The sequence below is a fragment of the Tasmannia lanceolata genome, unplaced genomic scaffold (genome assembly GCF_043159265.1).
Source record: "Tasmannia lanceolata isolate RefF3 unplaced genomic scaffold, GAP_Taslan_0.1 ptg000020l, whole genome shotgun sequence".
In the NCBI taxonomy this organism is placed as follows: Eukaryota; Viridiplantae; Streptophyta; class Magnoliopsida; order Canellales; family Winteraceae; genus Tasmannia; species Tasmannia lanceolata.
In genome coordinates, this window is record NW_027518697.1 from 6,681,479 (window position 1) to 6,703,012 (window position 21,534).

General features: G+C 38.4%; 1 protein-coding gene and 1 pseudogene across 3 annotated transcripts; one reads left to right on the forward strand and one right to left on the reverse strand.

The window, feature by feature from the left end:
• Positions 1-1,172: 1,172 nt before the first annotated feature.
• On the reverse strand, positions 1,173-10,190 carry LOC143854297 (uncharacterized). 2 transcript variants are annotated; one of them, XM_077364179.1, is made up of 6 exons: positions 10,037-10,190; positions 3,956-5,767; positions 3,705-3,730; positions 2,391-3,356; positions 1,808-2,071; positions 1,173-1,453 (listed from the first exon to the last, which is right to left on the reverse strand). In XM_077364179.1, the coding sequence occupies exons 2-4, from the start codon at positions 5,628-5,630 to the stop codon at positions 2,583-2,585; spliced, it is 2,475 nt and encodes an 824-aa protein (XP_077220294.1). In that variant the 5' UTR covers positions 5,631-5,767; positions 10,037-10,190; the 3' UTR covers positions 1,173-1,453; positions 1,808-2,071; positions 2,391-2,582. The 2 variants fall into 2 exon arrangements, with proteins under 2 accessions (XP_077220294.1, XP_077220293.1); XM_077364178.1 differs by lacking the exon at positions 1,808-2,071.
• An 8,499-nt stretch (positions 10,191-18,689) lies between these two features.
• Positions 18,690-20,560, forward strand: LOC143854877 (glycine cleavage system H protein 2, mitochondrial-like; annotated as a pseudogene). Its single transcript, XR_013237616.1, has 4 exons — positions 18,690-18,771; positions 18,857-18,945; positions 19,434-19,604; positions 20,172-20,560. The product of XR_013237616.1 is annotated as a glycine cleavage system H protein 2, mitochondrial-like (transcript).
• The last annotated feature ends 974 nt before the right edge of the window (positions 20,561-21,534 follow it).

A 21,534-nucleotide genomic window follows, 5' to 3' on the forward strand; every position in this document is an offset into this window, starting at 1 on the left:
GACACTGTAATTCAGTGAAGCTACTTCACTGGAATTTGTTTTAGTGGTCACAACCACAGTTTTAATTTTGACCGAAACTGTAAAAATTTCAGCCCGAAATGACAGAAATTTGGAAAAAAAAATCTACCGAAACCGAAACTGAAATTTAAATACATAATCCCAACAACAATGAACTCTAGTGTGGCAGTGGCTGCATTATGCAAGTAGGGTAGCAGCACCAAACTCCCACACCTCAGTTTCAGTAAGAGGTTGCCAGGTTTTTTCTTACACGCATACAAGTATAAAATTTGGTGCACTAGAAACGCGGGCAGGGCAAAAACAAAGAGTTGGACAAAGGATGTGTCACATGGCTAAGGGTAAGAATGGGTAAGAAGGAGGAGGGGGTGATGGACAATACCTAGCTAATAATACTATCGAACACCTCATATAAAATGTGCCCACCGGCAATATTATTTATTAGAGCCTCAACTTATACTTAAATATATTCCAAAATATTCAATGATATGTTGTAGACTGCTTCCTTAATTGCATTCTTCGCAATTTTTTTGAAGGCTTGACCCTATGAACCTTCCAAATAGGGACTTTTCAAAACCAAACATAATTCTGAAAATTACTAGAAAAATTCTCTTAAAACCCAACATGCAAAAAATGACAGGGATTTTCAATTTTTTTTTCACCTGATTTGACCCAGTGTGGGCTCATATTGACGATAAAAGTGACATGCTAACATCATTTTGGCTTCTTATTCTCTTTGTTCTCTTCTGAAATGGGTCTCGCTGTTTTAGGGTGGAGTTGGTGATTGTTTTCTGCATCAGATGCTCATGGTACATATCACATATAGTCCTTGTAAATAATGCGAAGATGGTCTCACAAGAAACAAGCTCAAAAGAAATTGTGAAAATAGTGCATAGCACATGGTCCTTGGAAATTATGCCTAGCTATTACCCATAACAATTTCAAAAGAAATAATTGCTAATCAAGCAAGCCACTCACATAGTACTTAGCAATTAGTTGCCTAGGATCAACAGGTTCATTTGTACATCCCAAAGTTCACGCAAAATGGTGTTATTGTAGGAGTCTCTTTCATCAGATATAGTTTGGGTTTTCTATGAACAAGATTAAAATGTTGTTGTTATTAGTTTAGGGGAAAATATAGTTAGCTGAGAGTGATAAAAAGCTTCAAATGGAAAGGGTATTGTAGATTGTATTGAAGGCCACAAACAAACATGATAATCACAATGATCTTACAATCCTTACTAGAAAAACACCTCCAAAGGAGACTTTACATGGGCAAGAAAAATCCATGTTACATCAAATTGGCACTGCAAAGCGTCCAATAACAAAAGCTACGATGTATAAAGCAACTGTCTGATAATACCTGGAGCAGTCTATGATGGTGAGCGTAACTTGTAAAGAGGTCCAAAGCATCCACTTAATTCCAATCACCAGCAATCTGCAAATTTGAGCAGAAAAACAAATAAATGTCAACAAACCCATCCGTTAAAATTTCAAGGACGATGTATCCCTATTTAGGTACGGCAACTTACTTTCTTTTATTGCCAGAATCTAATTTATTTTAGTAAATGCGATGCACCTACTCTCATATTATTTGGTCCACTCATAAAATTATTGAGTTTAAAAAAAAGGGAAACGAATAGTAAATGCAAGAAAGAAAATGAAACAAAAAGGAACGGGAGTAACACCACTAGAAAGGACAATTAACATCGCCTACATGCAATCCTATGAAACGCATTGGCCATGAGAGAAGGTGCAACTGTAGAAAAACATGTAAACTGATTAAGGATACCTAACCAAATATTTATGCTTCCCAACAAGTACAACTAGAACCAAGGTTGTAAAAGTTGCAGGTTGGCTGGAGAATAGCCCAAATTTACTCTGATTTGTGGGTTAGGGAGCTGAGCCTCCAACTGGAGCACTAGTAAATTTAAGTCCTGTCCCATCTTGGCTTCCACTGAATCAGATGGAGTCACACTTGAGCTCTATGCTTGTGACACAGCATACTTGTCAAATGGGCTCACTTATTGAGCTCATTTTGCCTGGTAAGTCATGCCTGGAAGACAACCTTTTGAACTACGTCAGTATCACATTAATAACCATGACTATGAACAACAACTATTTGCATGGGTTTATAAATGGTTAAATTAGATGTGTGTGTGTGTGTGAGAGAGAGAGAGAGAGCTCTGAAACATACAAATATCCAACGCCTACCAAAAGCATGAGAAGATGCACAAGGCCAAGGATCATTTTTTTACAACCCAGAGATAATTTATTCACTCTTTAACTCAAAATTTACCCAGAGAGAAGGAAATGCAGAAATCCTGGCTACTAAAAACGAATTTGAAAACAAAAGACTGAGTTGAAATACTGACCAATGCAGGATCAGAGCCTTTACACCTCCCAACCGTGACATCAGATTTTCTTGTTGATTGACCCACAAGGGGTTCTAGTCCCTCTTTAAAGCAATCCCCACCAACACTGTAATTTGCATTTTCTGATCAATTTCTCTTCTAGTCTCAGTAAGTTTGTGTGAAACTCAATCGACTAAAGAGATCTCAAAACCCCTATGTACTCCAAACCACATAAGACCCTCTTTTCCTGAACTCACACGTCCGAAAATTGCTAACCTCCTTCCCCAGTAATGCCATCCCTGCAATGCTTGGAAATTGCTTCCTTTGATACTCTTCCAATGCTGCATTTGAAGTTTCAGGCTCGCACCCCACCTGTGCTGCCCCTCTCTCCTGTGAAGCCACTTCTCGATTGCAACACCATCTCCGGATCCAAGAATGGTATAACATTAGATCTTGACGATCCTTCGGTGATTCCAATTCAGAAGAGTTTCTATTTCTCAACAATATCACAGGCTTGTCCAAATTCTGTGTTTCCTTTTCTAGATGTTTACACAGCGTGGGTTCTGAGTTTGATTTGCTGTAATTCATTATTTTGCTAAATAGCTCATTTACTTGTCTACTGGATGATGCATCTCCAACTTTCAAGCTCTTGGTACCAACGGCAAGAGAGCTCGGGGCATTTAACCTGAGACGCTTGACCCATCTGTTGCTTAGCTCTGGACCGATACCTATAGAGGTGTCCTGCTGAGGACTGGAGTATGGATTCACAGGCTGCTCAACATGAGTTAGGAGATGTTCCACGTCCAAACTCTTAGTTCTCGATGTGCTTGATTCGTTCTTGTTTTCAGGGCTGCCTACAACTGAATTGGCAGGAGGCTCTTCATTTATATCAGGTAACTTGGTTTTGGCATTATTGATTCTTGTTTCTTTGCTCGATGAAGCCACAGCTGCCGGAGAGTATCCTGTGTTTTTGCTCACCATAACATCCTGCAAGATATGGACCTAGTTATGGTAGACCTTCTATAGTTTGAGGCTCAATATGATAGGATGGTTTGCTAATGACCCCTTCACATATTTAACAAGTTTTATTCAAACTCATGTTTTTTTTATAGTTTAAAACCCTATGTTATGATATGATTTCCCATGGAAAATGATTCATGATTCAATTTTAATCATATGTGAGAGGATCACATATTCTGCATAAAACCGCACATATGATGGTACGATAAAGGATTTTATTATTCTACATTTCGATAAAGATATCTTATTTCATGGATTGAAGGATGATGAAAGGGGCAGATAATCCTATACAAGGTCAGGAGAACTGTACTGTACCTTTTGTGATGGGCAAAGAGTTAAACCTGAAAAGAATGAATCAGAAAGCTGATATTAGGTGCACATCACATTTAGTCAGTTTCAAATGAAATTGGTAAAGTCATATTCACAGTACCATACTATTTCTACATTTTTTCTGAAAAGGATTACATGTGTAACGGCTTCCCTGTTTGATATTATCACAATATATTTAATGAAATCATGGATAAAAAGATTGCAGATCATGGTTCTATATGAAAATGAAATATTACCAGCAAGTGAGTTTCTTGACTGATATACATCAATAGGCATGCTATCGGTCTCTGCTGAGGACTCATTCTGTATGCGCAGAAAACCAGCCCTGTGGGCATGCTCATCTTCCTTTTCTTCACTATCAATCAAATTTCGTAGAGGTTGAAAACTTGTTCCTGGCTCATCATAGAAACCAAAAAAGGGAGGCATGGAGAGCATGTTGCGGAAGGTATCTCCCTTGTACTCAGCAGAGACTGTAGACTCTTTAATCATTGGTTCTCCCTTGGAAAAGATTCCATCAGTCTTCTTTGCAATTGTCAGATGGTGGGTTGTCTTTGAGAACTTTGAAGGACCTCCGGGCATTCCCTCCTCAGAATCCACTGTGGTACATATGCGCAATGTTTCCACACCATGAAGAGAGCATGTTGGCATTTTCTTTAGCAAGTGCTGTCCAGATTTTAAATTTTCTAATGGTGTTAGCAGTGGAGTGATGCTTTTATGTGGGAGAAACCGAGTAGCAGTGAAATCATTTATTCTTCCATCCTGTCCCTCGACAAGGATTGGGAGATGAAGATCACCGTCTAAAGCATCATTACTTAGCTGTGGGGCCTCATCGTTCTGACCTGCAGATGGACCTCCGGTACATTTAGCATTTATTCTGTTATCGATTTTCACATCAGAAGCCAAAATTGTAGAATAGCTGCAATATTTGGAGTGTACACATTCCATGTGAGTAACATGGGTGTTTACACAATGTTCTTTGAATGCTAGCCTAGAGCTAGATTGATGGTTTTCCTCTTCTCTGCATGTACAGGACCTCGTATTTGGTCCTTTGGATTTAACTCCATAGAGTACAGAATTGGGAGTAGGCCCTTTAGAGCTGCCAGGAAAAGGTTTTGAAACTGGCAAACTATTCTCCTCAAGCAACTTATAATGTTCTGTCGGTTGCCCCTGACTTTGTGCTACACCTGCTTGGAAGTGAGACTCTTTCGACCCAACTCCTATTTCATTTGGAGGTAATGGAAATACTTTCGATGGTAGATGTGGCTCATAACCTGATTTTCCTTCGAACTGATACATGGAAGGAAGATTATTGAAGATAGAAACATCAGTTACTGGAGACGAGATATTTTCCATTTTTTTGCTGAATTTGAACTTCTGAATGGGATTCTGTTCTAATATCGTATTCCTCAAGTACGGGAAAGGTGTAGACAGATGTTCTTTATTTACAGAAGATCCCAACAGCCTGCAAAAAGATAATGAATCTAATTGCGCTGGTTCAGCATCAGGAGAAATTATGTTTTTCGAGTTCCTCATCGGCACCTCATCTGTTATTTTGATTCTCCTGGTTCCAGTCACTACTTCTTTAGAAGATTGGGGAAAGTTGGATGCTACCTCTAAGGTCCCTTGTCCGTGATTCCATGTATTCCTGCACTCAGAAATAAGACTCAGATCCACATGTACACCTAATCTTTTACGCTTCCTAGACTCTGAAATTTGAACACTTGTTTTCCCCTGTATAGTATTGTGAACTTCCTTCCTCACATCATGAATGGAATGACATTCATGAAACCGTGACACTGGATTACAGCTTGCTCGCATCCTGTGTGACATCCACTGTGCTTGGTGAGGATGCATAGACTCCCTAGGTTTTGCATTACTCGACACTTTTTCTAAAGAAATGCGGTCTGACATGATAATGTTGCAAGTTTTCAAAGTGGTCTGAACTTTGAAGAACACCGTCACACGATCACATGTCCATGGGTAGTCTGGCAATATTCTCTGAGATCCAGAAAACAAAATTACACTTCAATGTCTCCCATCTTCAAAATCTGCAAGTAAACACCAAAGAAGACATTCAGATGTAACTGGCCTCAACTACCCACACTTACCTGTTATAAAACACCACCTATTTTTAAGTTTTGACATAAACACATTTACTGAATATTAGCTCTCTCTCTCTCTCTCTCTCTCTCTCTCTCTCTCTCTCTCTCTCTCTCTACACACACACACAATCACACCGGCACACATATACAGGTTCTTCTCTTAATATCCTAAATATCAGAAGACCTATGGAGATGGAATAAACAAAGCAATATTTATCTCTGTGGTAAAAGAATTGAAGAATCTTCTTTATAGATCATAGAAAACAGAACAATATAAGCAGAGGCTCCCCGATCAGTACAGGAAGCAACAATGTACACCAAAATATAGAGAAATCAAAAGGTCTCTTTTCTAGCATAAAGTCATAAATTACATGAACAAATATGTCCGACGTAAAACAAACAACATAGTTGACTTTTTTTATCAGGAAAAACATGATAGCTGCAATGTTAGATGGTTAGAGGCATGCTCCTTTTAGAGGAGGTGAACCTCCATTAGCTAAGTGATGATAACACCATAGTCTCAACTTTTTGTGAATGGCTGGAGGCATTTCTCTTAGGCATTACATTGAAGCGACTCCTCAAATGCCTCTAAAAACAATAGCTTATACATTGCTAGCATGCATCATTGCTAAAATGGTTCATCAACTGTCAGTGCCCGGGTCAACATTCTACATAGTTCATCAAGGGTTGTCGTCTAAAAGAGGTTGTGGGATGGGTCATCATGGTAATTGGTTCTTTAGGGTCATTGAACTTGGGACCAATGACGCGAGGAGCCATGCATCTAACACCTTAAGTCTACATTCACTTGTGTTATAATTCAACGGTTGGAGGTGGTCAAAATCAAAGTATAGGGGTATTTTAGATTTTATGTCTCACATCACAAGTATATTGACTTATTTGATGAATAATGAAGTAGACTTCCAAACTCTCTCTCTCTCTCTCTCTCTCTCTCTCTCTCTCTCTCTCTCTCTCTCTCTCTCTCTCTCTCACACACACACACACACACACACACACACACACACACACATCATCATCATCATCATCATCATCATCATCATCATCATCCCAAATTCAATATTATTTACATCAACAAGGCAGAGATGTGATGGGGCACAGGTAGGATTTGAAACACAATCGAGAATTGATTTTGAGAGTAACAGCATTCACCCAAGTAACAGGGACAGACATGAGGATGAAGTTTGACCTACCGGGGTTAGGTGTTCGTCACTTGGAACATGGAGCTAAGGATCAAGGGATTTAGTCAAATTGGGCTTCAAACAATAGTTTTTTTACAAATCAATCAAGCATTTAAAAAACTAGTTATATCCCCCAATGGTGTTAAATATTCAGGTTTGTCTCAGGAAGCTAATTGGCTTTCTTAAAATCAAGAAAGCATAATCAAGGACTCTGATATGGGCCAAATTGATCGAATAATCAGAGACCCAAATGAGTACACAAAATTCAAAGTTCAAAACGAACAAATACCTGAAAAAGATAGACTACAGCACAAGACCTTTCTTTCTAGAGGAAAAAGAAGAAAAAATCCAAATCAAGTACTAAACTGAGCATCTGATCTACTCGGACTCAAACCCTAATTGAGTCTAAGATTCTGATATTTTGAACTTTGATCTCTTATCACAAATAGATAGCTGCAAGGTGCTCCAAGAATACATACAAGAAGGATGAGCTTAAATAAGTTATTTGAATATTAGAACTGTTTCCCAGTGAGTAACCATGTATTTCCGTTATATAGTGGTACCAATGCTTAAAAACATGAACTATGACTTTCAGTTTCTCAGTTCAACTCAACCAAATGACTAGATCGTATATCTTATAAAATACAGCTAATTAATCCATTGACTTTCAATATTTTTAAATCGGAGTTCTAAGTTCTAACTCAATAGCCAAACTGACTCAAATCGAGTTGAAGAGTTTCGAGTAAATCACGAGCATTGCTTGAGTCATAAAAAATAGTCAATAGAGAAGACAAGGCACACCGGCATACTAAAGCCCCTCTTCTGCAACATTCTTCTTCCTATGGTCTTTCTCATTTCACAGCATCTATTTACAAGAAAAAAGCTCCCATTTCTGTATATGAAAATGAAGAATCTCAAATCATCGCTTCAAAGACAAGGAGGGAAGCAAATTAAGAAAAGTATTCTCCATGTTAAAGCAGATCTCCATTTTGCCACAATTTTCAGTGAAAAAGAAAAATAGAAAAAAACAATGCAACAGTATAAAAACAAAAGTAGATAACACAGAATGTTGCAAAATTGGCAGATCTGACGCCAAGAACTACTATTCGTTAGCAATAACAGCAACGAGAAACATCCGTTTTCAAAAGAAACAACAGAAAATTTTGGTGCAACAAAGTAGGCTGATAATGGCACTAAATATTACATCCAAGTAGTCAAAAGTTGTTGATTTACATGTAAACATCAATTCTAAAAAAAAGGAGAGAGAGAGAGAGAGAGAGAGAGAGAGAGAGAGAGAGAGAGAGAGAGAGAGAGCAGGCATTTTGCACCAAACCAAGCAAAATAAATTAGTTTCTCAAAATAAAACACAAAAGCAAAAAGAATTGATCTTTGTTCTAGTCACCCAAATTTCCTAATTTTTGTATCTCAACTGCCAGCCATGAAGTCTGCCATGAGATAACAGAGGCATAAAAGAAAAAAAGAAATCTAGCTTCAGAGAGCTTTATCAAAATCTCAAAAAAAGGAAAGAAAATAAAAAATATATAAGCAATGAACAGGGTATATTCATCAAAATCTCTGGATTTTTCCATAACAGGGAATAAGAACCCGAAAAAAATAAAAACAAAACACAAGTTGTAGGACCATCACTCCAGAAGAATCAAATGAATGGACAAAAATAAAAGAAAAGAAAAAAGGTTGGCACTTTGTTCATCAAATATCCTTGAATTGTTAAAATCAGAAAGCGCATAGTAAAGATAAAAACTTCACTAACAAGATTCCTTATTTTCCAAAACTGGCAAGACAGATGATAGTGAAACATAAAGAGAAATTGGGCTTTACACCGTCATTTGGAACAAAATCAAGCAACAAAAATAAATAGTATGGAACTATAATTTGGCAGTTGTTTACCAATGTCTCTAATTGAAATCAAACACAAAAATACAAAATCAAGTGAGCTTAATAATCATGATTATCAGCGGAATCAAACAAAATATGTACAGAAAATAAAAAGTAATAAGTTAGAAAAAAAAATGAAGAGAGCAACTAACAAAAAAACAGACAGATATCTAGTACTAGCACCGCGATTTCTTGTAAAATCAAACAAACTAAGAAAATTAAAAAGCTTTGAGTAACGTTTTACCTTCAATTCTCCAAAATCAGTGAGTAAAAATGGACCTTCTATTCACCAAAACCTCTTTTTTTAAAAAAAATCTGAGAAGAACAGAGTCAAAATCGAGAAAAGCAAGTAAAAAAAATCTTAAATCCTTTTTTTTTCCTGGACCTTCTATTCACCAAAATCTCTCCTTTTTTTTTCCAAATCTAAGAAGAACAGAGTCAAAAACGAGAAAAACAAGTAAATTTTTTTTCTTAAATCCTTTAATTTTTCCTGGACCTTCTATTCACCAAAATCTCTCTCTCTCTCTTTTTTTCTTCTAAATCTGACAAGAACAGAGTCAAAAGCCCGAAAAGCAAATCAAAATATCTTAAATCCTTTTTTTTTTCCTGGACCTTCTATTCACCAAAATCTCTCTTTTTTTCCCAAATCTAACAAGAACAGAGTCAAAAAGCGAGAAAACAAAATCCAGCTCATAACAATATCCGACAAAATCGGAAAGAAAAAATATAAAAAGAAAAGGGAGGAAGCAAGCATAAAAAATTGCGCCACTGAATTATATCAAAATATCCTGAATGCTAAATAGAGAGGGAGAGAAAATTTCAGATCCAAAAAAGTTAGTTGCAGAAGAATTCGAAGAGACTGAAATGGCAAAGAAAAGACAGTAAGAAAGTCATGGCGATTAATTCTCCAAACCTTGTTGAATTTTCCACATCCAACTACAAAAAAAAAAAAAAAAAAAAAAAGAACGGAGAAGAAAAGTACGACAGAAATCTAGGTCTAGAACTAACATTTTCCAGCTGAACGAAACAGAGTATAAAAATCAAAAGCAAGAAGCAACACAAAATTAGGTTATTATTCAACTCAATAATGGAGACATCTCTGAATTTCTCCTCTTTCGCTTACCTCTATTGTGCAGCTCCGTACACTGAAACCATCTATAGAGAGAGAGAGAGAGAGAGAGAGAGAGAGAGAGAGAGAGAGAGAGAGTCGTATTTTGGAGGCAATTTTGTGGTCAGAGGTTTTGGGGTTTTAAAACAACTGAAAAAAGGATGAGAACGAGCCAGAGCGAGAGCGAGAGCGAGAGCGTGCATGAAGCCCACGTAAGCAAATGCAACCGACGTTGAGGAGGTTTATTCGCCCCCATTTCTTCCCTGAGGCACCCCCTTCCACTTCTACTGCAAAAGGAGTAGCCAAAATAATGCACTCTCGCTTAGTATATTATTTTTGCTGTGATCTGCTAGCGTCAATCGTAAAAGGCGTTTCACAGATGGTCTACTGCATCTGAGAGCAGTCACCTAGGCTCACTTTTTAGCAGATATTTGTCTTCATTAACGAGGTGCTGTTGTCAGATGCAAGATCATCCGAGAAATGCCTTTTGCAATGGACGCTAGCAAATCCTATTTTTAGGTTATTCAGGCTTCTTATATTTGGTAAACGATATCGGCAATTTGGCGCCCATCTCATATACACACGTGCCCTTCGCGAAATGCCTTCTGCGATGGGCCATCGTAGATCCAAACATTTAATTTTGTATACATAGAAACCTTAAATTTTGTATTGGTCCTGCAACTTACAATGCATTATAAGCGACAATACAGTACTTTTATGGAATTATTTTGTTGAGGAATTCTAGACTGAAGGGAGCGCCCGCAAAAAAAGAGGTAAAAGGCTCTCCTATTGGTTACACATCACCATCATACATTAATAACGGATGAAAAGTCAAACATGATGGTGATGTGCAGCCAATGGGGGAGCCCTTTCACCTCTTTTTTTCAAGGGCTCCCTTCAGTTTAGAGTTCCTCTTATTTGTTTGGTTCCCTTTCAAGTCCTACTCTCGTTTATGTTACTCTTATGGAAATTGAATGGCCAAAGACGTGCCAATACTAGAGTCTAAGAGATATTTTATCCATTCAATGAACAAAGCCCAAAAATACCTCTAGACTTCCCAATCACTTTGGACCACCTCAAAAGGAACCTTATCCTAAAGCCGTTGCAGCATTGAAATAGTCCCTAATTTTATCAAGGAAGAATTGTCAACTGGTGACACAAAAATGCCAAAATAGTGAATGGGTGACACACTTTTGAAAGTTTGTGAACGGAGGTCATTTTACTTTTTCTGACATGGCCTTTACATAAATACCCTTCAGGAAGAAAAACCCATTGTTTTTACTTCTCTTCGTTTTTAACTGTACAGAGGCTTCTTTTTTTTTTACTTTTACTCTCTCCATTTTCATTTTAACCACCTGAAACCCATCTTCTCCGGCATGAGGTGTGACCGGCGTGAAGATCTCTCATTTTTCTCTGGAGTGGGGCGGTTTCCTGCACCATTCCAAACTTCTCTCCTCCGTTATCAACTGTATTCCGACGAGGGCTTCATTTTTTCCGGCGAGGGCTTCATTTTTCCGGGGAGGGCTTCATTTTTCCGGCGAGGTATTCATTTTTTCTGGCGTGGGCTTCATTTCTGGCGTGGGCTTCAAAACAGAATATGATGTGTGTTTGTGTTTGTGAACAGAATATGATGTGTGTTTGAAGTTGAAATATGTATTTTTAGAGGTTAAGTACACAACTTTCTATGGTCCTATGTTGTGTTTCTGAGAGCAGAACCTTTATATCTCCTGAAAAATGGTTGTTGACCCTTTTTTGGGTTGGTAACCCACATTCGAAGGTCAATCGCCCAAAAAAATGGAGATTGGTAAGCCTAAATTTAGATTCCAGAATCTTTATCTCCCATGGAAAATGGTTGGTGACCCTTTTTTTGGTTGGTAACCCACCTTCGAAGGTCAATCACCCAAAAAATGGGAGGTTCGTAACTCGAAATTTCAATTCCAGAAGCTTTATGTAGCCTGAAAAATTATTGGTGACCCATTTTTAGATTGATAACCCACTTTCCAAGGTCAATCACCCAAAAAAATGGGACGTTGGTAAGCCTAAATTTCGATTCCAGAACCTTTATCTCCCCTGGAAAATGGATGGTGGCCCTTTTTTGGGTTGGTATCCCACTTTCCAAGGTCAATCACCCAAAACAATGGGAGGTTAATAAGCCTAAATTTCAATTACAGCAGCTTTACCCCCCTGGAAAATGGTTGGTAACTTTTTTTTCGGTCGATCACCCACTTTCGAATGTTGGTAACCTCGTTTTGAGGGAGTCGATAACCTGGATTTTGAATTCCAGTAGCTTTATCAACCAAGGGAATGGGTTGATAATCCAATTTTGTGTGTTGATAACCTCACTTCCGATTTGTTGATGACCTATTTTGGGGGAGTCGATAACCTGGATTTTGAATTCCAGTAGCTTTATCAACCAAGGGAATGGGTTGATGATCCAATTTTGTGTGTTGATAACCTCACTTCCGATTTGTTGATGACCTATTTTGGGGGAGTCGATAACCTGGATTTTGAATTCCAGTAGCTTTATCAACCAAGGGAATGGGTTGATGATCCAATTTTGTGTGTTGATAACCTCACTTCCGATTGGTTGATGACCTATTTTGGGGGAGTCGATAACCTGGATTTTGAATTCCAGTAGCTTTATCAACCAAGGGAATGGGTTGATGATCCAATTTTGTGTGTTGATAACCTCACTTCCGATTGGTTGATAACCTATTTTGGGGGAGTCGATAACCTGGATTTTGAATTCCAGTAGCTTTATCAACCAAGGGAATGGGTAGATGATCCCATTTTGCATGTTGATAACCTCACTTCCGATTGGTTGATGACCTATTTGGAGGGAGTTGATAACCTGAATTTCAACATCAAGTAGTTTTATCATCCTAGGGAATTGGTTGATAATCCTATTGTTTGTGCTGGTAATCCAATTATGACTGTTGATAAGTCCCTTTTCATGGTCTAGATGTAGAAGAGCGAGAATTAAATAGAGAACAAATAGCATATCTATATCCAAAAAAATTGTTTATGTATTGATGTTCCAATTACAACCATTCTTTACAAAATAACAAAAAAGAAGATATCACAATATCTGAGAACATTCAAAAAATTCAATTACACCCTTACACAAAGAAGGGAGCTTGGCAAGGTACGCCTGACCTACTGAGTATGGGTGCAGAAGGCCCAATAGCAGTTTGGTCAACTTGTTGTCTTACAACGGGTGGTTCTTTGCAACTTCTTCTATTGTGGCCAAGTTGTTGACATTGGGTGCATTTGTAATGTAATCCACCTTTCAATTCGGGAGCAGGTCTTCTCGTACGCGGCCTTCCCGGTGGTTGCTTTGCAATCGGCGGTAATATTATCATATGCATCAAAATCTGTGATGCCAATGGCTGCCATGGCATGTCCACACGGGAGTCCAAATGTTTGGAATGCACGCCAACTGCACGTGCGAAGTTCCAAGTTTACGCCATCTGTATGTTCAAGTGACCGTACTTCATATTCATGAACCCCAACTCGATAAGCTGTATACTGGCAGCTCTCTTCCCTCGCTAATGTTATACGTTCTTCTGCGTAATGAGTCAACTTTGTTTGCCAACTATGACCCAATTTTTGATGCTTTTGAATGAAGTCTGTAGTCTGATGTCTAGTGTGCTCTACCAATGATGCAATCGGCAATCTTCTCGCATCCTTCAGGACAGCATTGAAACGCATGCAATAACTATGATGAGAATTGGAAAATATATTAGGCACTGCCTGCAACAACCCCTTCTGTCGATCGGAGCATATGGTGAATATGTTCATCTCTGCTGTTAATATGTACTGCCTCAGCAACATAAAAAACCACCTCCAACTATCTTCGTTCTCCGTCTCAACAACCCCAAATGCTAATGGATATAAACCGTTGTTACCATCGACCCCGATTGCAATCAATAAGATTCCTAGATACTTCCCTCGCAGATGTGTCCCATCAACCAAAATTATAGGCTTGAGTGTTCGATGAAAAGACCGTATGCTGGGACCAAATGTCCAAAATAAGCGAACAAATCTATCATCTCCCCTAGGTTGTAAATCTCTGGCTTTGAAAACACGCATATAGCTGCCGGGATTTCTTCTCATCATCTGAACTGTTGCAGGCAATATTCGATAAGAGTCCTCCACATTCCCACACTTAATCTCAAGTATGATGTTCATCGCGTTGTACGCTTTCCAATAGCTTATAATTATACCCCAATGCATCTTGATATATTCTCGTATGATCCTCGTCCTCACATCATCTGGGCAACTAAGTAAGCGTAAACATGTCTGAGCAACCCAAGCTGCTGTGACAAGAGGGTGATCATTGCCCCTTAATTTAGTTCTACACGTATGGTCGGGGACAAACGACTTCACTAACACACATGTCATATGGTTAGTACCCGTTATACTCCATTTGCAACCCTCTACCTTGCATCGAACGGCATACTTCTTCGGTGTTGACTTTGACCTCACAAACATAAATCTCTGCCGAATAGCGTACTCTTTGACAACCTTTTTGAAGTGTTGCATATTAGAAAATATTGCCCCAACCGTTAACTGCTCAAACTGAAGATTATTAGTATCTACATCATGGGCACCAACAAACATCCCATCTGCTTTCATTGGCCAACTACTGTCAGTCGGAACCGGTTGAGATCCCTCTCTGATAGGAGAACCCCCTCTGATAGGAGAATCCGCACTGAAAGGCTGAGCGCATGGACTAACACCGATATTTCCATAATCGTCATCATCATCATCCTCCTCCTCCTCCTCCTCATCATCATCATCATCACTACCATCGTCATTATCATCACCATTTCTTTCTTCTTCTAAATCTAAACCCCTCACACAGAAATCGTCTTCAAAAACATTACTGAAGTCCACTTCAAGATCTCCCACATTTTGGAAGTCACCGATACCTCCACTAACATGGTTGCCATACAAATCACTTGCCAATGTTTCATTTAAGTCAATTTCAGACCTGCATAGTTCGGCAATATATAATCAAGTTGGATCCATATGAATTATAAATTGAAATATGGAAGTATTCAAACATTGCCAAAGAACTACAATACCTTATGACAGGTTCTGCTGGAGCACCTCTGATCTCTTCACTTACATATCTCCCATCAAATTCACTTTCGTAGTATTTTTGCAAGTCCACTTCAAAACGAAGATGTTTTTGGGACGGAATCGAAGTAGAAGGAATGCTACGATTAAGAGAGGGTCTCCTAGTGCAGAGTTTGTTTGGGGGAAGCATTGACGAATTCAAGGAATTAATACATTTGTCATTTATGCTCTTAGTTATGTATATCATCACAGAATTGAACATGTATCTGTCAAACATCCTTAACATTGTTTGGAGGACATCATCATCATCGACGTCGATTAAAGTGACTATATATGGATCCACAACATATCGACATTTTATCGATAGTAAAACCTGCCTTTCTATAACACCAATTCTTCTTCGGATTGCAGCTTCAAATTCGTCAAAATTGATTCCGCGGCTGACAGATAACAATGTCTTCTTCCCTCCTACGTATTCCCAAGAAACATCATCCTTCAAATCTCCATCATAGTGTAAAAGAAGAGAAACCATTGTTTCAGACATTTTTATAAAATTCTAAATAGGGGTTCTAAACAGAGTTGTTGCTAAAAGGGGATCTTCATATCTTCTTGAGGGGTATTCAAGTGTACACAATGGGTTACCAAGTTCATAAGTGGGGATATGGACTCTAAAGGGGGTTTTACTACCTCAATGGGGGTTTGAAAGTCAGTCCACAAGGTGTTCTAAGAGATTATCAGCTACCTAATGGGGGTTTCAAGTCCGTACGGAGGCTTCTGTAAAGGGTAATCAAGTTGCAAATTAGGGGTTTTCAACTCTCTACACAAGGGGGTTTTCAAGTTTCTAAACGGATTACCAAGTACATAGAAGGGGAGTTACCAACAATGTACAAGGGCTTTTCAACACTCTCAAAGGGGGTTACCAAGCCTCTCTGGGGGTGTACCGAGTGTTTATCTGGTAAATAAATGGGTTATAAAGCAGGGTTACAGAGATACTTGAAGCAGAAGCCCTAACTAACCATTTTGAAAGGGTTATAAGACAGGGTTATCAAGCAAAATAAATATAGGGTTATTACCCACAATAATGACATGGTTCAAACACATTAATACAACCACAAATCCTAAGAGAGTAGATAAGCTACTCACCTTTAATCACCCTTCGTCAGTTTCAAGCGTTAATGGAGAAATCTGGAAGAGGTTGGCGGTCATTTTTGGTAGGTGAAAAGTAAGAGAGAGAAATTTCTACTACAAGTTGTTTTTTTTTTTTTTAGTAAAAGGGGAATTACCAAGAATGTACAAGGGCTTTTCAACCCCCTCCAATGGGGTTACCAAGCCTCTCCGAGGTGTATCAAGTGTCAAAAGAAGTTTATGAGGTAAATATATGAGACTTACCAACAGCAAATAAGGGATTATCAAGTGCAAAAAATTGTGATTCATGTACAAAAATGTTTACATAAACCATCTATATTCGGGTCATCAAACACTAATACCAACTTTATTAGTAGGGTACGAACTCTATAAGAACGGTTTCAGAGATAATAGAAGCACAAGCCCTAAGTCACCATTTTAAAAGGGTTATAAGATAGGGTTATCATTCACAATAAATATAGGGTTATCACACACAATACAGACAGGGTTATTATCACACACTAAACACAGGGTTCAAACGTATTAATGGAAGCACTAATCCTAAGAGAGTAGGTAAGCTACTAACCTTCACGTACACTTCGTGAGTTTCAGGCGTTAATGGAGAAATTTGCAAGAGGTTGGCTGTAAATTTTGGTAGGTGAAAAGTAAGAGAGAGAAAAATCTACTATAATGTGTTCTTTTTGCCATGAGGGGTATTTGGGTAAAAGGCCATGTCAGAAAAAGGTGTTTCGACCTCCGTTCACAAGTTTTCAAAAGGGTGTCACCCATTCACTATTTTGTTATTTTTCTGTCACCAGTTGACAATTCTTTCTTTTATCAATAGCTTTGCACATTGATGGTTATCAAAAGATGTAGCTACACATACGTGTAGCTAACTTAGCTACACCAACGGCTTAAAATACAGTGGGCCCCACATTGTTTGGGCGATGCAAACCATTCATTTGATGGGCCCTCACATAGATAGGGTGTGCCCAAAAAATCAGCTCCATAGGATCATCCCAACCCTACGATTTGTGGAGGCAAAATTGGACGTGTAAAAACCTTCACAAATCTATCAATTTTTGCCTTCACAGTTTGAAGGGTTGGGATGATCCTATGGTGCTGATTTTTTGGGCACACCCTATCAATGTGAGGGCCTATCAAATGAATGGTTTGGATCACCCAAATAATGTGGGCCCACTGTATTTTAAGCCGTCGGTATAGCTAATGTAGCTACACGTACGTGTAGCTTCACTTAACTCATATATATATATATATATATATATATATGAGAAAACGGTTCCTACACATATGTGTAGAGAGTTCTCTACACACTAGCTTAAAATACAGTGGGGGCCCACAATGTTTGGGTGATCTAAGCCATCCATTTTAAAGGCCCTCACATAGATAGGGTGTCTACAAAAAATAAGATCCATATGATCATCCCAACCCTATGATTTGTGGAGGTAAAATGGATGTCTTTAAACCTTCACAAATTAGTCCATTTTTTGCCTCCACAGTTCGAATGGTTAGGATGATCCTATGGATCTGATTTTTTGTGCACACCCTATCTATGTGAGGGCCTTAAAAAAGAATGGTTTGGATCACCCAAATAATGTGGCCCCCACTGTATTTTAAGCTAGTGTGTAGATAACTTATCTACACATGTGTGTAGGAACCGTCTCTCTCTCTCTCTCTCTCTCTCTCTCTCTCTCTCTATATATATATATATATATATATATATATATATATATATATATATATATATATATAGAGGAAAGTGTTTCTACTCGGTCCCCTAGATAAGCTTATCTACTCCTCCCTTTAAAAAAATACAGTGGGCCCACGCTGTTTGGATGATCCAAAGCATTCATTTGATAGGTCTTAACATAGATAGGGTGTGCCCAAAAAATCAGCACCAAAGGGTCATCCTAGCCCTTCGTTTTGTTGGGCACACCGTGTCCAAAATGGACGCATATAAACGTGGACGTTTATATGTGTCCATTCTGGGCACCACAAGGCACTACAAAACGAAGGGCTAGGATGACCCTTTGGTGCTGATTTTTTGGGCACACTCTATCTATGTTAAGACCTATCAAATGAATGCTTTGGATCATCCAAACAGCGTGGGCCCACTGTATTTTTTTAAAGGGAGGAGTAGATAAGCTTATCTAGGGGACCGAGTAGAAACACTTTCCTCATATATATATATCAAAAGCAAACCACCCGACAATATTCACCTTCTTCCTGATAACCCCACCAAAACCAACTTAAAAATGAACCCTAAAATCAAATAAAACTCACTAAGAATTATAATTCATAATAGATCAAAACAACATCACCCTCTATTTTTCTTTCGAAACCATGGCTTCTAGGTCCTATTTTGCTTCTTTTTCTTATTTTTAACTTATAGGGCCCCTTTTGCTGCTCTTTCTTTCTCCTCTCTTCTTGTTTGACCATGAAGCGGTGGTTTGTGGACCTTTGGCCAGAAGAAACACCAATAACACTTGTTCCAACAGACCAATCTTTTGATTACTCAAGTTACTAAACATTGGTTCAAATTTCCTGTTTCTCTAGATAAATCATTTTATCTTGGTCGTGACTCTTGTTTTTCTGTGTTTGTAGTTTCGAACGAGTTGAAATATGCCTACTCTCACGAATGAGTTAAAGTTGATGGGACTTCTGCTACTGTAGGAATAACGGATCATGCTCAGGTTGCTATTGTTTGCTCGTTATCTGCTTACAGTGCTAGAACTATGAATGTCTTATTTCTTGTAGTGGCCCAAAGTTAAAATGAGAGTACCTGTCTTAAGTGAATACTGGATCATGGGCACTTATGTTTGGTATGTTTAATATACTTGGTTTCAAATTGCAGTGTGTTGTATCTTTAAATCACAGGGCAATGGTCTCCTCTTTTCTGCAGCAATACTGAACTTTGGTGCCAAAATTTTGGCTGAAATTCGGTATAAAAAAATCAAATTTCAAACTTGTGCAGAATTTTGGCCGAAATTACTGAAATTTTGGACTGTGGCCCAAATTTCAGATTTTTGTGATTTCGGAGTCGGTCCCATCCGAAATCCGCAATTTCGTTATTTCGGCCGAAATTTAAAACCATGCTGCTATCAAATCTCTCAAATTTCTATCATACCAGTTCAGTGTTGTTTATTTAGATAATTAATCCCACCATATTCTTCGTATTCAGGACCATTTAGGTGATGTAGTATATGTTGAATTGCCTGATGTCGGTGCCTCTGTAACCCAAGGAAGCAGTTTTGGTGCAGTGGAGAGTGTCAAGGCAACCAGTGACATCAACTCTCCCATTTCAGGAAAAGTAGTTGAAGTCAATGAGGAGCTAAGCAGCTCTCCGGGTTTGGTGAGTAACCTAATTACAGATTTGCTTGTAAAATCAAGCTGACTAACTTTTCTTAATATCTTCAAATGGAATTCATCATCTTTGAGTACCAAATTGAAGCATAAATTAGGATAACATATATGTCCTGTTGTTTCTGTATTCAGGACCATTTAGCCGATTCCTCAAAACTTATCTGCAGTTTTTTTCATTCAAGACTTATTTCTGTTACAATTAAAAAAAAAACAGTCTTAATTTTGTTGTTTCTGTTCTTATGCATCGTAGCTGTCAATTGCACTCAATTTATTTCTCTATATCTCAAATCTGAAACATGCTTAAGTTGTTGTCCAAATATCCTCCAGAAACCTGTAAATTCCAATTTCTGTGAACTTTTTCATCCTATTTTATCTGAAATTCATATATATCTTGTGCTTTATGTGGTTTTGTAAAGATGATTTCTTGTACAGCTGAATTGTGTTATGAACTTGATGAACCGAGAGCATCCATTCCTGATGCTCACTATGTTTAACTTCGCTCTCAGCTTTTCCTAGAATATGGACTTTGATATATCATTTTATATTCTGTACCCAGGTGAATGCAAGCCCATACGATAGTGGATGGATCATAAAGGTAGAAATGAGCAACTCGGGGGAAGTAAGTTCCTTGATGGACTCAGAGCAGTACTCAAAATTCTGTGAAGAGGAAGATGCTAAACGCTGAGTAGAGACAGGCGATGGATCTTTGCTGATCCATAGCTAGGCTTAATAATGGGTCTTGATTGCCTGCAGCCAGTAGCCCCTTGGCTTTGCGGCATATCCTAAATTTTGAAATAATTATCTGGGTTTTTTGAGTTACATAAAATGACATTGAACTCTAGCCAAGAGGAGGGTCTTGGTACAATAGGCATGGGTTGGGAATTGCAACTGTTTCTTCTTATCCTTGTATATCATGGCAATCTTTTTAAGTAATGTATGTAGATGCCTGGGTAATCAAAATTCTATTGTGTGTTTGTGTATTTGAGGTGCTCTGAAGACCCTACATCTGCAAGCAGCATTCCTCCCAATATTCAGAATGCATACCTTACTTTAAGTGACTGAAAAACAACAAGGGCAGTGGAATGTGTGAACATGATTCATGTTAGAATATGTGCTTTTATGACTAAGTTTCTATGAGGTAAAACCAATAGCTTTCACTACCTGTATGATCAACACTGACACTGATCGATGGCTTAGCTTATAGTTGCCTGTTACGAACCTGAATCAGTTCTCAATGTGATTGATCTTATTAGAAGGAAGATCAGCCTCTTGACCCACTTCGAGGGAAGGGCTGGTCCTCCTTTGTGCTCAAAACAGAATTTCTGGAGTAAAATTTTTCACTAATTTGTAAAAGGTTGCTTACATATTATAAATAGAAAATGAACTTACCCCTCTAAGAATCCTACCCAAACCAAACAATTAAGAAAGCAAATCTCACTAACTACAAAATTTAATCTAATTTGTTCCACTCCAATAGAGACCCATCTAGGCGGCACGTAACATTGCCCACCACTTCAATGGTTTTGGTTTTGTACATGTCACATGCGTGTTTACAACCATTCTCAATTCTCTGCTGAAGAAATGGGCAGTAACAGGAGAATGAGAATCTCCCAATTGGATCCCACGAAGCTACGAAAAATCTCATTCATCACTGTATTTGTGTGATGTTTGTGAATTGGGCAATGGGGGTTAGGTTTGCCGAAAGCAATTCATCCTACTCTTTCATTCATTTCATTCTCCGTCCTGGATAATCTCCCGAATCCCTTCTGTGAAGGTTGCCTTCACCCCATGCTAAACATACTCCCTGCACGTAAAATAAAGGACTACAAAAATCAACAATTTAGCTTTAGTATCACAGACAAGGAAGCCTCATGGAGTTTTAAGTAGGGGTGTAAACGGATCGAATTCGGAGCGGATAT

Excerpts from the sequence above, each read along its gene's own strand:
- LOC143854297 (XM_077364178.1), bottom strand. The coding sequence starts at position 5,630 with ATGTCAGACCGCATTTCTTTAGAAAAAGTGTCGAGTAATGCAAAACCT. Across the intron at positions 3,731-3,955 it reads GTCAAGAAACTCACTTGCTG|GTTTAACTCTTTGCCCATCA; the intron begins GTAATATTTCAT and ends CATTCTTTTCAG. Across the intron at positions 3,357-3,704 it reads CTCTTTGCCCATCACAAAAG|GATGTTATGGTGAGCAAAAA; the intron begins GTACAGTACAGT and ends CATATCTTGCAG.